Source organism: Trachemys scripta, chromosome 4 (genome assembly GCF_013100865.1).
Source record: "Trachemys scripta elegans isolate TJP31775 chromosome 4, CAS_Tse_1.0, whole genome shotgun sequence".
NCBI classification, from domain to species: Eukaryota; Metazoa; Chordata; order Testudines; family Emydidae; genus Trachemys; species Trachemys scripta.
The window spans coordinates 29,815,019-29,830,267 of record NC_048301.1 but is presented as its reverse complement, the minus strand read 5'-3'; the positions used below and the strand labels follow the sequence as shown (position 1 = coordinate 29,830,267).

Genomic DNA, 15,249 nt, shown 5'->3' with positions numbered 1-15,249 from the left:
AGAGCTTTCTTATGCACAATAGACTTCAGTGAAACGTTACTGGGAACATAATGCCTTCCGCAAAGAAATCTAAACTAAAATCCCATGCACTGAAGGCCTGATCCAAAGTCGAGCCGTGTCAATGGAAGACTCCCCTTGACTTCAGTGAGCGCTGGATTAGGCCTTAAATGACTAAATGGTTGGTCTAAACAGTTATGATTTATGTGGTCTGACATCTGAAAAATTAACTCGATCAGAGTTTTGAGCTAGGAAAGATTCTCCCCCACCTTATTACACATTCCTTGTGAAATAACCCTAAGTATCTTAAGGGTATGTAAACAGAATTTCTGTGAAAAGCTGAACTACAGAATTTCTAATCAAACTCTTGCCCTTATTATAAAAAGGATATGAATGTGCAGATTTCCTTTAAAGAGAGACACGGCTGCTATAGTTAAATCTCTTTTTTTATAACAGAAATTACAATGTACATTAAAGTGATCTTATATTAAAAATACATACCTCCACTAGGAAAGCACTAATACTTTGTTTTAGAAACTTCCCTCACGAACAAATTATTTTAGCTCTACAATCTGTTGATGATTTAATGGACTACTGACAAAATAGATAACTACCCCTAGATAACTGACATTTTCCAGAAATGCATTTTTCAACATTTCAGTGGAACTTCAAACAGCATTACATCAAGAGAGGTTTTCTTTCAGGTTATGCTGTGTGGTGGTGGGGTTTGTTTTTTCTTTGTTTGGTTTTAATTCTAAGCCCTTCCTATAATCTAGTCCAGGGGTAAGCAAACTTTTTGGCCCGAGGACAACATCTGGGAATAGCAATTGTATGGCAGGCATGAATGCTAACAAAATTGGGGTTGGGGTAGGGAGGGGGTGATGGCTCTGCTTGGGGGTTGGCTCTAGAATGGGGCCAGAAATGAAGAGTTCAGGGTGTTGGAGGGGATTCCGGGCTGGGGCAGGGAGGTGGAGTGCGGGGGGGGGGGGGGGGCTCCAGCTGGGGGTACGGGCTCTGGGGTAGGGCTGGGGATGAAGGTTTTGGGGTGCAGGAGGGTGCTCTGGGCTGGGACCGAGGGGACTGGACGGTGGGAGGGGGATCAGGACTGGGGCAGGGGGTTGGGGCATGGGGAGAGGCTCAGGGATTCAGGCTCCAGGCGGCGTTTACCTCAAGCGGCTCCTGGAAGCAGTTCCTTCTCCAGCTCCTATGCGAGGTGCAGCCAGGCAGCTCTGCATGTTGCCCCATCTGTAGGCACTGCCCCTGCAGCTCCCACTGGCCACGGTTCACAGCCAATGGGAGCTGTGGGGGCGGTGCTTGGGGCCGGGGCAGCGTGCAGAGTGGAGCCCCCTGGCTGCCCCTACACATAGGAGCTGGAGAGGGGTCATGCCGCTGCTTCCGGGAGCCACGTGGAGTGGACCCCGACCCTGCTTCCTGGCTGGAGCGTCGGAGGGGGGCAATCCCCAGACCCTGCTCCCCAGCGGGAGTTTGAGGGCTGGATTAAAACAGCTGGCAGCTGCATCCGGCCCGCAGGCTATAGTTTGCCCACCCCTAATCTAGTCGACATTAGAAAAGTTGCACAGATTTAATTTAAATCAATCCAATTAAACCAGAGAACTCCTGATGTAGACACTGAAACATGATTAAACCTCACTTTTATTGGTTTAGCTTAAATCAGTAATTTATTAGCACATGCTAAGCAAAGATTAAACTGGTTTAGGAGTGTCTACATTAGGGGTTTGACCTGGTTTAATTAGATCAATTTAGTTAAACTAGTGAAATGTTAATAATATAGGAAAAGCCCTGTCTTCATAGTCTAGTCTGACACAGAGAAGGGATGGTAATTGTGCAAGATTCCAGGAAAAGGTGAGGTACATTCCATGTTTTTAAAAAAATCTGCTGTAACACAATCTCTTCACATGATTTACTTTGGAAATCTAACCGTCCTTACTAAAGGAGTTATATTTCCTGTTACATCAGACTAGATTTTCTTCCTCCCAGCTCTGTAAACTTTAATATTTATATTTCAACATAGACATCTGTATGGCACTTCACCAGTCCCTGCCCCAAACTGTTTACATTAAACACAGATCTTGACAACAGACAAGACAAGAATAGGAGAGATCAAGGTAAAAACATAAGATATGAAGCAGAAGTGTGTGAGGTTTGCTAGGGAAAAAGAGAACTGGAAAGCACTAATCTGTGCAGTCACTCTTCTGACCTTGAAATCCTCCCCAAAGATCTACGTCTTCTGTGGTGCCTACAGTAAATGGCTATGGGCTTAGCTACACAGGGAACTTTATCAGTATAACCATACCAGTATAACTGAACTACACAATACTGACATAAACTAAATTAGAGAAAGGCACTCTTATTTTGGAGTAAGTGTGTCTGCACTAGGAATTATACCAATATAACTATAGTGGTACAATTATAGTACATTTCCCGTAAAAACAAGCTCCAAATAGATGGGACAATAAAACCTTCTGATGTACAAATATTAACCAACTCAGAACCATTCAATTGTGGACATAACTAGCCTTTGTAAACTGGTTTGTATGAATTTCCTTTGTCTTCTCTCTTCTTTTCTTTATTGCTTGTTACACTCACTTATTACATCTTGACTTAATTACATGGTAAAACTTTTGGGGGAAATATCTTTTTACCCTGTGATTGTAAAGCACTAGGCATAAATGGCACCTCATCAGGCCTCCATGTGCTCCTAGTACTACTGCTACTAATCAGAACAGAGGTCAGTTGAAGAAAGGAGGGGCTATTTTGGGGACATTTAAAAGGCAAAAAGTGAGGATTTGCATATTCTGTTTTAGGCCTTGTCTAGATTAGGCTTTGCCTGCATAGTTAAACCATCAAAACCTTATCAGGTGGATTCAGTTATATCAGTTTACTGATAATATATATAAACTGTGTTTATACTGGTATAGTTTATTCCAGGTTGTGGAACTGGCATAAGCTATGCTAGTATAAGCACAGGTATACCGGTATAATTGTATTTAGGCTACAGCTGTTACTGGTATAGCTATATTGGTTAAAAAAATAACACTCCTAACTGACATAGCTATGCTGGTAAACTACTGTAGGCTAGGCTTTACATCATTTTAATCTAGATAGGGCAGCAGTCTCAGCTAGATTATTTGCCACTTATTGCTCCTGTTATACCCTTCTCCATACTGTGGCCCTTTCTCCTCCCCCAGTATTGCTTCAGCATCTTTTCTCTGCCCTTTTCAACCTCCTCCTCAGCACTTTGGTGCCATTACTACCGCTTGGTATGTCTAAAATCTCATTTTGATTACTTATGTTCCCCCAAACACATCCTCCTGCACTGTTCTCATAGCCATGTTTGTTGTTTGCGTGACTGTTTTACTCCTTTCGGTGTTAGCACCACACTTTATCATTTACATTTCTTGCATCTGCTCTCTGGAACTCCTTTTCACGTTATTCTGTTCTATATCTGTTCTTAAACAGTCCTCATCGTTTAAGTATCTGAAGGCCTTCCAGTAAGAATCTTAAGAAATGTGACTAACATCTGTCCTGTAATTCACTTGTTCTCTCCCCCCTCCTTCTTCCCTCCCCCTGGGGCTGGGGGGAGATTGTGTGTGCAGTGTTTGTTTTTGGTAGGTTTTTTTAATTATATGTACTTTCAAAGCAGACTAGAGCAACTCATTTTCTCATCAGTGTCCTTTCCAATATGCTATCTTTTTTTTTTTTTTTTTTTTTTTTTTTTCTTCATAGGACTCATTTACCGCAGTGGAAATAAGGGTAATGCCAACCATTCAGGTGTTAACACTGTAAAACCTCAGTGCAAAACACTAGCTCTTTTCTATAAAACAATATAACTGATGCAGCTTCCTAACCATTGTCATCTGCTGCCTCTGTACATTTAGGGCTTATCTACATGGGGAAGTCACACCCACACAACATAGGGTGTGAATTTAAACCACTGTCATACCACCACAACTCCCCATGTGGCTACTTTTATTCTGGTAAAAGAAGGTCTTTTTCTGGTTTAGTCTGTCACTTTGGAAGCAGTTCAAGCTATGTCAAAAAAGCACTCTTATTCCAGAATAATGAGAGAGATACTGGTGTAATTACACTGGTATAACTGGAAAAATATTTCATATAGGTATACCCTTAGAGGCAGCCCAAAATAAAGGTACACGTAAATCACTGAACAACTCTTCGGAGATTTCTCAGTCACCACAAAAAAGATGACTGAATCCTTTGTGAATAAGATGCCAATCGGATCTTTCAAAAAACTGTTAAAAAAAAATCCATTTTTGTCTAAAATAGGCCAAAGTTTTCAAGTGAGTAGTGATTTTTTTGGGACCCCAAACATACTTTAAAGGAGTCTGATATTCAAAAATTCGTAAGTATCCAGTCTCTAAAAATCAGATCCCTTTAAAGCATCTCATTTTGGGCTCCCAAAGGCCAAGTCTACTTAAGAATCTTTTGCCAGCACACGGGTGAGTGCAGAAACACTCAGGACACAGTAATTCAGCTATGGTTTCCAGTGGAGATGCTCACACCTGGGTGAGGCTGATCTAGGCCTCAAAATTCTGGGTTAACTGTGCAGTGCAGACCTAGCCTCAGTAGGAGTTAAGGCACTTTTTAAAAACAGTGGGAGACATTCTTCTTAATGACAACTGAATTCATTTGTTTACTCATTGTTCAGAGAGAAATTGCTGTCACGCTGTGTTGCCTGGAAGGAGACTGGGGTTTTTCCACTGCACCTCAAGCTTTTAGGTTTCCTCATTTCTTCCTCAGCTGCATTTGCATAAAGAATGGAACAAGAAGGCATACATAGCCAAGACTTTCAAAAGTGACTAGTTATTTTGGCCAGGTCCATGGGTGGCGAGCGAACGCGCCCTAGGGGGAGGCTAGCCCCCACCCCTTCCTCCTCTGTCTGAGGCCCTGCCCCTTCTGCTCCTCTGCCGGAGCCCAGAGCACAGCACACCACCCCACCATGCGCCCCAGTGCTGGGCAGGTGGGCAGCGTGGCCAGAGTGCCTCCGGCCCCAGCGCTGGGCAGGCAGCGCGGCCGGGGAGCCCCCAGTCCCAGCCCCAGCATGGTCCCAGTGCCAGGAGGTCAGGTGGCATGGCATGGCATGGCCTTGCACACCATAGGCCCCAACCTCCCGGCCCCAGCTCTTGGCCACAGAAGGGAGCAGCAGGCAGGAGGGGGCCTGGTGGAGCGTGGGCAGGGCCATGCTAGACTGTTTGGGGAGGCATGGCCTCCCCCGCCTACCATACCCACCACCCATGGCCAGGTCTATATTTGAAAAGGCTTGTCAGTATGGCTATACAGATAAAAAGGCCTGCTAGCATTGATGCAGCTTATAGTGACAAGAGTGCTTTTGCAGGTGTAGCTTGGTCCAGTTTGGCGAGCAAAATAAGCTTTCATGCCAGTATAACTGCATTGAGAATAGGGCTTTTGGCAATTTAGAAATGTCTCAGTCCTAAGTGACATTCAGGGGCATGCACAAGTTGGGGGAGAAGCAGTGGCACGGCCCCCCCCCCCAATAATTGTCAGGTGCACAAAACTCCTCCAGCCCTGGGGTAGCAGTGGCAGGGATAGGAGAGTGAGCTTCTCTCAGCCCCGGGGCTGTGGTGACGGGGAAGGAAGAGCGAGCTCCTACTGGGCTAGGGCAGGGGTTGGGAGGGAAGAGCGAGCTCCTGCCAGGGCCAGAGGAGGGCTGAGGCGCAAAGCAGGGCTGGGCATGAGCCGCGGCTGGATGAGGCGCTGCCCTCTCCCGGGGGGGGGGAGAATGACTCTGGATATGAGCTGGGCCCTTCCTGTGGATCACCCCAGCTGTGGCGGGGTCGCTTGCCTCTCCCCCTCCATGGAGATGAGGGGCGGGGGCAGTGTTCTACCTTGGCCAGTGCTGGCAGCTTAGAACTGGTGCGGATCAGGGGAATACGACTGTTTAAAACAAAGCATTGCGAAGGCCCACGGTGGCTGTTGACGCAATGTGATTTCTGCCCAGTGCTCTGAGTGTCAAAGTTAGCAAGCTCCAGCCAGGGGGACAGGAAGAGAGATTCCTCCCAAAACTGGGGCGAGGGGAAGGCACAGAACATGTACCCCACCACCACCAAAAGGGGTCAAAGTTAAATTTCTGCATGTACCCCTGCTGACATTACTATGGCCAGGTCTACACTAGGTGCTTTTGCTGGCACAGCTGTGTCAGACTGGAGCACTGGATCCTGACTGGCATAGCTGTGCTGGTAAAAAGCCCCTCATATAGGCACAGCGAGATGGACAAAGCTTCATTTTACCCAGACAGCTTGTTTTGTTCATGGCGAGTGGTTTTACTATACAGCTTTGCCAGCAATCTGCGTTCACAATAGGAGCACTTTGCCAATATGCTATACCAGTAAAGGGCTCCTTGTATAGAAGCTGGTAGACTCAGCACATACTGGCAAAGTTTCTAATGCAGACCTGATCTTACCCTGTTCATGTTTAACGACAATAGCTTTTAAATGGTATCCTTTAAACTTGAAAGTCAAAACCACCTGTGTAGGGGATAAGGAGGGATGGAGTTCCCACTTTTGTGCTAGGAGGGCTGGCTGGAGCTGCTATGGCTAATGGAGTGTGGGTTCCATTATGTTTGCATCTTCATCATGGAGATGGAAACCAAAACCATTTTATAAATGAGAAAATCCCTAAATACAGCATGCCCCCCCATCTTCTATCATGCCTGTAATATTTCATTAGTGTTGGTATCAGGCTGCATGTTTTTTCTGCAAATATCAAGCTGCAAAATCTCCCAAGAATGTGTAAGAATTGCTGGCTCCACTATAGTAAATGTTTAGGTTTGTGTCCTATTAAAGGAACATTGCAGTGATCTGAAGTAATAAATGAGGGGCTATAGCATCTCTGATGGCTATAAGAATACTTCACTAATATCTATTAAAAATGTCAACTATTTCTTAAAATACCTGCTGTTGTTTCATTAACCTCCCTAACTGTGCTTCACTGGTTCAATAGCCTGATCTGTATTGCGGATACGTTAGAAACATTTCCCAGTTGCTAACATTGGTTTAATTGTAACAGTGTTAGCAACATTGGAAGCGCTAGTGTAGACAAGGCTGCCATTAGAGCATTCATAACCACATCCGTTAGACTTGTTCCTAGCAAGTTAAATGACAGGGTGCTAAAAATGACACCAGCAGCAAAACTAGCTGTCTACAGTAGGGATCCTAATACAGTAAAAGCTTTTCTATCCGGCATGTTGAGGGAATGCTACTCAATGTATATCTTTTCCACCTTTAAATGGCACACAGTGCTGGAAAGCATGGTAGGGGAAAAGTGCAAAACTGGTTCTTTTTAGCAAATTCCAAGACAACAGATTTCAGATATTTTATGTACATTTATTTTTGTCTTCAGCATTTGAATTTTCCTGTTGGAGGATTTCACTTAGTTTTCTTCAGCTGTTTTCCCAGAGATGAAGACCTCAGATTCTATTGCTACCTCTTATAGCAGTGGTTTTCAAACTGCAAGCTGCGACCCAGTGTAAGGCACTGGGTCACGGCAGCTCTGGTAGCAGGGCCATTAAAAGTCCCATCAATGGTGCTGCCCGGCTAAGGCAGGCTAGTCCCTACCTGTTCTGACACCATGCTGTGCCCCAGAAGCAGCCAGCAGCAGGTCTGGCTCATAGATGGGGGGGAACCACAAGGCTCCACACGCTGCCCCCGCCCCGAGCACTAGCTCTGCACCCCCATTGGCCGGTTCCCAGCTGGGGGCGAGGGGGTGCCTGCCACGCGGACCGCTTGGATGCCTCCGCCTAGAAGCTGGACCTGCTGCGGCCACTTCCAGGGTGCAGTGCGCTTCGTGATGCCAGGACAGGCAGGAAGCCTGCCTTAGCACCCCCGCTACGCTGCTGATCCATGTTCTTTATTTGTTTATACTCTGGTGGATTATATTGTCATTTAGGACGGGTTGTTGTGAGGCCAACTGCATGTTTGTTTTATTGGGTGTGTCTTCACAGCCGTTAACTGACATGAGCCTAGCTTGAGCAAGAGCAGTCACACTACACAACACAAGATGCAAAAAAAACAGGGATATTAGTATTAGTGCCTCATATGTGAGTGCCAGTGCTATAAATTGAGCCTCTCTCTCTGAGAACTTGTCTGTCCTTTTTGGGCACCCATGGAGAATTGTGGAAGGCATTAGAGGATTGCAGAGTAGTCACGTTAGCAGCTGCTGAATTGTGCTAACTCAAGGTTTACTCTATACCCCTGACAGGCCAACTATCTTGAGTTAAAAACGCCATATTCCTGAGGTAAGGGGAGTATGTAGAGGGACTCGATGTAGAGGGACTCAAGTTAACTTTGCAGCGGGGACAAGCTCATTACTTTGGGTTGTGTATGTTTTATAAAAATGTCAAGGTGCCAAGATGATCTGTTTATGAAAGATGAAAATAAATGAATAGCTTAAGTCTTGGCTTTATTTGGAACTAATTCCAATTCAGCCATCATGTCCAGAAACTGTAGCTTCAAGGTGCAAATCTCTAGTGTAGATAAGGAATGCAACAATTTGCACTTGCCTGGCTTACGCTTGGGGTTTGCACCAGTGCAGTGACACCAAATCTCAAGTATATAAAAGGCCTTAGATTACTTGAAACTATAGGTTCATAACCTACCAGGGATGACTCATTCCTTCATCCTTACAAGGTACAGTATGGAAACTGAGTTCCCTGCAGTATTTTGTGTATGGAATCTCACATAATATTTTAAAAGGTGAGGTCTCAACCATTCAGCATGGATATCAAAAATCCCATGGTACTTTATAGAAGAGGAGGGTTAGCTTCAGAGTCCTTGATCAAAATGTTCCTTCCTCCCCCCCCCACAAGACCCCCGCTGTTCTGTAGCATGTTGTGCGCTAATAAGTTGCTAGAGTGGAGTTGTTGCAGGTGGCTACAAGATAGCATGCAACATGCGTTGAAATAATTCAGGATACAAGATTATGTATAAATGTACGTTACTTGAAATTTGCATCTTGCATGAAGTGTAAATGGACTGTCTGCTTCCCCCACCCCACCCTATGTTTAACAGCTCAGGTGTCCAAGGCAATCTCGGTAGCTTACTTGACAAAATAAGCTGTGGGTGATCATACTTTACTGAGTTAACAACAGCAATTGAAGTAAACCTTAAGCTTTCAAAGAATAGCATTCAGTGAGGCAATGAAAGCAGACAAGCTAAGTAACAGATATACTGCTGAGGACAATTCACATCTTGTAATTTAATTTGCACAGACTGGACTGTGAGCGGAAATATTTAATTAACAGGTACAAGATGTGATGTATTCCTCTTCAATTTCTCTGCCAGAAATAGCAACCAAGTTACACAAAGCTGACAAATGAGCAGTGGATTTGATTAAAAACCTAGCTGAATTAATTACTGTCAATAGGATAAAAATTCTATCTGCAAGTATAGTCTGTCACAACACTATCTTTGACACACCTTCCTCTGGAATAATTTTGAGCTCATTTCTAGGGGGCTCTAGAATTCCCTTTCTTTTATCTCCACCAAGCAACTCAGTGTCTACATGAGCACTTTAAAGTATTTAAGGATTTCTAGTAAGAGAGGATGCATGGGATTGGGAGTCAAGACCTGAGTTCTATTCCTGGCTCTAGCACGTGACTTGGCCAAATCATTTAACTTTCACCATATTTCAGTTTATATCTGGAAACTGGGGAACAAATACTTACCTCAAAGGTATGTTGTAAGGCATAAACAATATTTATATCATGCTCTGAGATGGAAGGTATGATAGTAGTCCAAAGTACTATTTTGTTCCTTTAGTTAAAGGTTAGGCCTACTGGGCAACTGGTTTTGATTGGTCTCTCAAGGCGATATTAAAGCAGGTTTTACTGTATGTTGGCTAGACCAATTCTATTATAAAGAAGGTCTCCAATAAGTATTGGAAGCTGTGAAATTGTAAAGGGTTGTTGTTTTGATTTTCTTAACCTTGATAGCACTTTTTGATGAGGTTCCCATTTTTATTTAATGGAAGGATATTTTCTTCTTGCTTCATTTCATGTTGATTAAAATAACAAGATTCCCAAGATATACACTTAGAAAATGATGGGACTGGCAGGTCCCTGGGCGGGTTCCCTAAGTACCTGTGTGGCACTAAATAGGCTGCTGAGCCACTGCACAGCTTACAGGGAACTTGGGTCTATTGATAGAAATCCTTTTTCTAGCCTGCAAAAAACCCTACCATTTGGATAACAATCGCTATCTTTTAAAAGCTGCTACTGAGCCTGCACAGGAACAAGTTTTCCTAAAGATTTTAGATACAATGTTATTCCTACCTCCGTCTTTTTAAATGAGTGTTCTCCCACCAGAGTGCTGTGTGTAAGGGAGCTGGTGAAGTTACGTTTTGAGGCTTTGTTGCTGCATATCTTAAAGCAGGCCTTCAAAACCCTTAAGCTTAGATGTCCCAGGACCAAGTACTTGAACAGGACACCTATATAGTGTGAGACTTAACTGAATGTTTTACTGGTAGGGATGTAAAAGGTGAGGGGGGGGGGGGTCGCCAAATAGTTGGAAGTGAGAGTCGAGGAAACATAATGGCCAAGAGCATACAGAATTGGCTTTCAGAAAAACCTGCTCTAGTTCAATCATCTGTTATTTAATTTGATGTAGTAATGGCTGAGTGAAATTTTATGACTTGTTAGGAAGACATCAGACAAGATGATGATGATAATGGCCTTCACTGGCCTTTATTTATTTACTTTTTAAAGAGGAGGACGCTATTCTGGCTTGTTAAGTCAAGAAAGAAGAGGGCTGAGCAAGAAAATAAAGTAAAAGCAACAGTGGAAAGTTGGTGGAGGGTTAGAATGATAATAGGAAAGATCAAGTAGAAATTGGCTTTTAGATTAGTAAAGTTTATTTATGCATTTTACTTAGTTTCAGGGGAAAAAAAACATTCCAAATTAAACAAATACATGACAAAAGGAAACATCTGTTAATCTGGAACTGAAAGGGAGATGAAAGCAGAAATTTTTTTGTGCCCAGACTAATTCAACACTTACATAGGAACATAAGAATGGCCATCCTGGGTCAGACCAATGGTCCATCTAGCCCAGGTCTTCTGATAGTGGCTGATGCCAGGTGCTTCAGATGGAATGAATAGAACAGGACAATTATCACATGATCCATCCCCTGTCATCCCAGCACATAGCTTCTGGCATTCAGAGGCTAGGGATACCCAGAGCCTGGGGTTGCATCCCTGGCCAATCTTGGCTAATAGCCATTGATGGACCTATCCTCCATGAACTTTTATAGCTTTTTTTAACCCAGTTATTCTTTTGGCCTTCACAACATCCCCCAAATTCCACAGGTTGATTGTGCGTTGTGTGAAGTACTGCCTTTTGTTTGTTTTAAACCTGCTGCCTAGTTATTTCATTGGATGACCCCTAGTTCTTGTGTTATGTGAAGGACTAAATAACACTTTCTTTATTCAGTTTCTCCACACCTTTCATGATTTTATAGACCTCTAGCATATTCCCTCCCCCTTAGTTGTCTCTTTTCCAAGCCGAATAGTCTTTTTTACTCTCTCCTCATATGGAAGATATTCCATACCCTTAATCACTTTTGACCATCTCTGTACCTTTTCCAATTCCAATATATCTTTTTGAAATGGGAAAACCAGAACTGTGCGCAGTATTCAAAGTGTGGGTGCACCATGTATTTATATAGCAGCATTATGATATTTTTTTGTCTTATTATCTATCCCTTTCCTAGTGGTTCCCAACATTGTGTTAGCTTTTTGACTGCCACTTCACACTGACCAGATGTTTTCAGAGAACTATCCGCAATGACACCAACATCTTTGAGTGATAACAGCTAATTTAGATCCCATCATTTTGTATGTATAGTTGGATGATGTTTTCCAATCTGCTACTTTGCATTTATCAGTGAATTTTATTTGCCATTTTATTGCCCAGTCACCTAGTTTGGGGACATCCCTTTGTAAATCTGCTTTGAACTTAACTATCATAAGTAATTTTGTATAGTCTTCAAATTTTGCCACCTGACTGTTTACTCCTTTTCCCAGATTATGTATGAATGTTGAACAGTACTGGTCCCAGTACAAATCTCTGGAGACCACCACTATTTACCTCTCTCCATTCTGAAAACTGTCCCTTTTTATTCTCTTACTCTTTGTTTCCTGTCTTTTAACCATGTTGACTCTTCCCCAACATATCATATTCATCTGTGTTTGATAATTCTGTTCTTTACTATAGTTTCAACTAACTTGCCTGGTACTGAAGTTAGTCTTACTGGCCTGTAATTGCCAGGATTGCCTCTGGAGCCTATTTTAAAAATTGGTGTCACACTACCTATCCTCCAGTCATCTGGTACAGAAGCTAATTTAAGTGATAAGCTACATACCACAGTAAATACTTCTGACATTTGAGCATTTAACTAAGTTTGAGACAGGTATTTGAAGAAACTACATTGCTCAGTGACTGGTATTTGTATAATATTCCATGAAACACTCCTAAAAATGTCAATGAACTGGACAGGTCATTCTTACCTGGTGTCTGTAATTGTACCAGCCATTTGACCCTGCTACAATGACAATCCAGTGCTTGCCTCCATCTTCAGGATCTTCGAGAGGAAATGTGCTGATTCCCAAGATACAGCCTAGCAATACAATTGCTTTCAAAATCATTTTCTTTCTTTACTCCACAACTCCAGAAACTAAGGAATAAATTTGAAAGACTAAGTCAGAAGACAGCAGAATAAAGCCAAAACAGCAATTTCTGCATTTTAAAAATATAGCACATTGCAATACAGGCGAGACTCAGTTCCTATTAGTTTGACATTGAAGTGAAAATACAATTACCTAGAATAAAAGTCTTTGAAAGAATACAAATTAATCTGAAATGGACCAAAATAAATGAAGCCAAAAGACTTGGATATTTTGTTCTACAATAGCTAGTAAATTGGTTAGGACCCATACATGTGAAATGAGTATTACTATCAACCAAATTTTACAGATAAAGATCTTCTGAAATAAAACCCATCAGACTTTTCATAAAATAGAATGAAAAATGTGTTGTTTCTTCAGTCCCTGCTTATGTAATTCACTGGTGAGTATGTTCCAGGTTGTTTCCCCCCGCCGCCGCCACGGAGCATATGAGCCCCAGCTAGGAGCATGGGCTCTTTAGGTCAAATACTGTCGGTTCTGGAAATCCCCACTTCAATCCCTGGTGGTGGTGCCAGCCAAAAAGGCAGACTTCAATTCCACTTCCTGTTTGGGGAACAGAGCTTGGAGAACTTCAATTTACAACTGGGAAAGGAGCAGCCAATGAGCAGCATCACAGCTGCTATGCAGCAATGCAGGCACAAAGTGTCAATTCACCCTTCACAGCCCTTTCCAAAACACTCAGCTAGAAGAGGCAGAAGGAAGTAGTGTTACTGTTTTGGGGGAGAAACAGAGAAATTCTGTTGCTCTGCTCCATGTAATCCTTTATGTTGGTGCAAAGTGGGTGTAAGGTGCTATCAAATCAGTATGCTACAAACAGCATAGGTCATATTAAACCAAAATAATTCTATAATTTTTTGCCACAGAAGCGCAAGTCTGCTGCATCTAATGTTATTTAGTAAATCAAATTATTTTCCTTCATAATAATCATTCACCTTTGGTGTAACATAAAAAAAGATGAGATGCTTCCCCCCAGCAGCCCTAAATAAACAGCATTTTACAAAAATCCAGTTACCAAAACCAACTTTTGGTAGCTAAACATTACTGTGATATATATAAAGTTGTTGGGGGGGGGGCAGTATGCTTCAGCACTGCTTTCTGAGGAGCAAAACCACCAGCTCACAAGCCGTAGTCTGTACTAACACTGGATAGTGGGCATGTCACCATTATGCCTTTACCAGATCACTGACTAGGCACAACCAGCTTCAGTTCCTCACTGTACCAAAACCATCTGCCCCATTGACTACCAAAGTACCCCAAAAAAGCAAAGTAGCCAACATCACTTCTGAAATTGCAGTGTGCGATCGTGAAGCATTTGTGAATGGCACATAGCACAAGTCCTTTTCAAGACTGGCTCTACAGGCCACCAATAATTCTGTCAATAGTTTAGCAAAAGAGAATATACCTTTGAAAAGAGAAGGGAAAACTTTTAATGGGCTGACAGACACACACACACACAGTGCAGGGGATCACATCAGATCATTTCTTATTAACCAGAAGTGCTTGTGACCTTTGTGTTGACAAATTCCAATACAGAGATAGGGGTAAGAGAGAATCAAAGCCAAAGAAGTGTTACTATTTTGTCTTCTTCCTAAAGCTTGTTAGATCCTAGAACACTTGTGATTCGTCTCTCCATGGCTTAAACCACTGCAGGCAAACGTGTGGAAGTGCATGCTTAAAATTTATTTAGGATTTATTAGACTGAATTATTAGCTACTTCATTCAATTGCAGTAACTTTTGTTAATGAGCTAAAAAAAACATTTTGCTTCCTTCAGCATATAAGGAACTAACAAGCAAAGTTTGTCTACAACTAGATGGTTACAGTTTTAACACCTATTGCATTCTACAGGAACACAAACTAGCCCACCAACAAAAACTGTAAATTGTCCATTTTGCCACTCCCTTCAGAAGTTTCAGACATATCATAATTTAAGAGCTAATCTTAACAGAACAGCCATTGTCTTGGAGAGATGCCATGTTTACAGCATGCACACAAAGTACATAATTGTGCTGTGAACAACAGATCTGAGGTCCAGGCAGAGATATTTACTCATCTGTGAAATACCATAAGTTTACATGGTGCCTTACAATCCCCTGCCAAATTTGGTTTCATGATCAGAGGTTTTTGGACTATAGCTATACTCAGGCTCTCTTCCTTTCTCTGGTAGTCCTAAAATTTAACCAACTTGGGTCTAATTCTATGCTACCAGTTAAATGTCATGCTAACAGATCCTTCAGACCTCAGCATTTGTTTTTTGCAGGAAACTTTTCCTAATTTGTTCACTGAGGCAGAACATCCAGATGATGTTAATAAGTCAAGATAAGTGATTCTTGTTTATGACAACTGCTGAGAGGAAATAGATGAGAGGATTAAAAATTAGAAACTAAGCCTTTCACAGAATACTTAGTTCTCCTATAGATGTAGGTCATTAGTTCAAATCCAGGTCATGTCAATCGTGACTGAGATCATCTGATCCTTGCTCAGCGGCCTATGTGAAATGAGGTGGTGGATCTCTTGT

The 15,249-nt window shown here is 42.6% G+C and overlaps 1 protein-coding gene across 1 annotated transcript in view; it reads right to left on the bottom strand.

Moving 5' to 3' along the window:
- LGMN (legumain) overlaps window positions 1-15,249 on the bottom strand; it is a 41,663-nt gene that overhangs the window by 20,190 nt on the left and 6,224 nt on the right. The window contains exon 2 of the mRNA XM_034769045.1: window positions 12,556-12,722. Within this exon, the coding sequence (XP_034624936.1) occupies window positions 12,556-12,693 (138 nt within the window). The 5' untranslated portion in view covers window positions 12,694-12,722. The remainder of the gene's footprint in view (window positions 1-12,555; window positions 12,723-15,249) is intronic.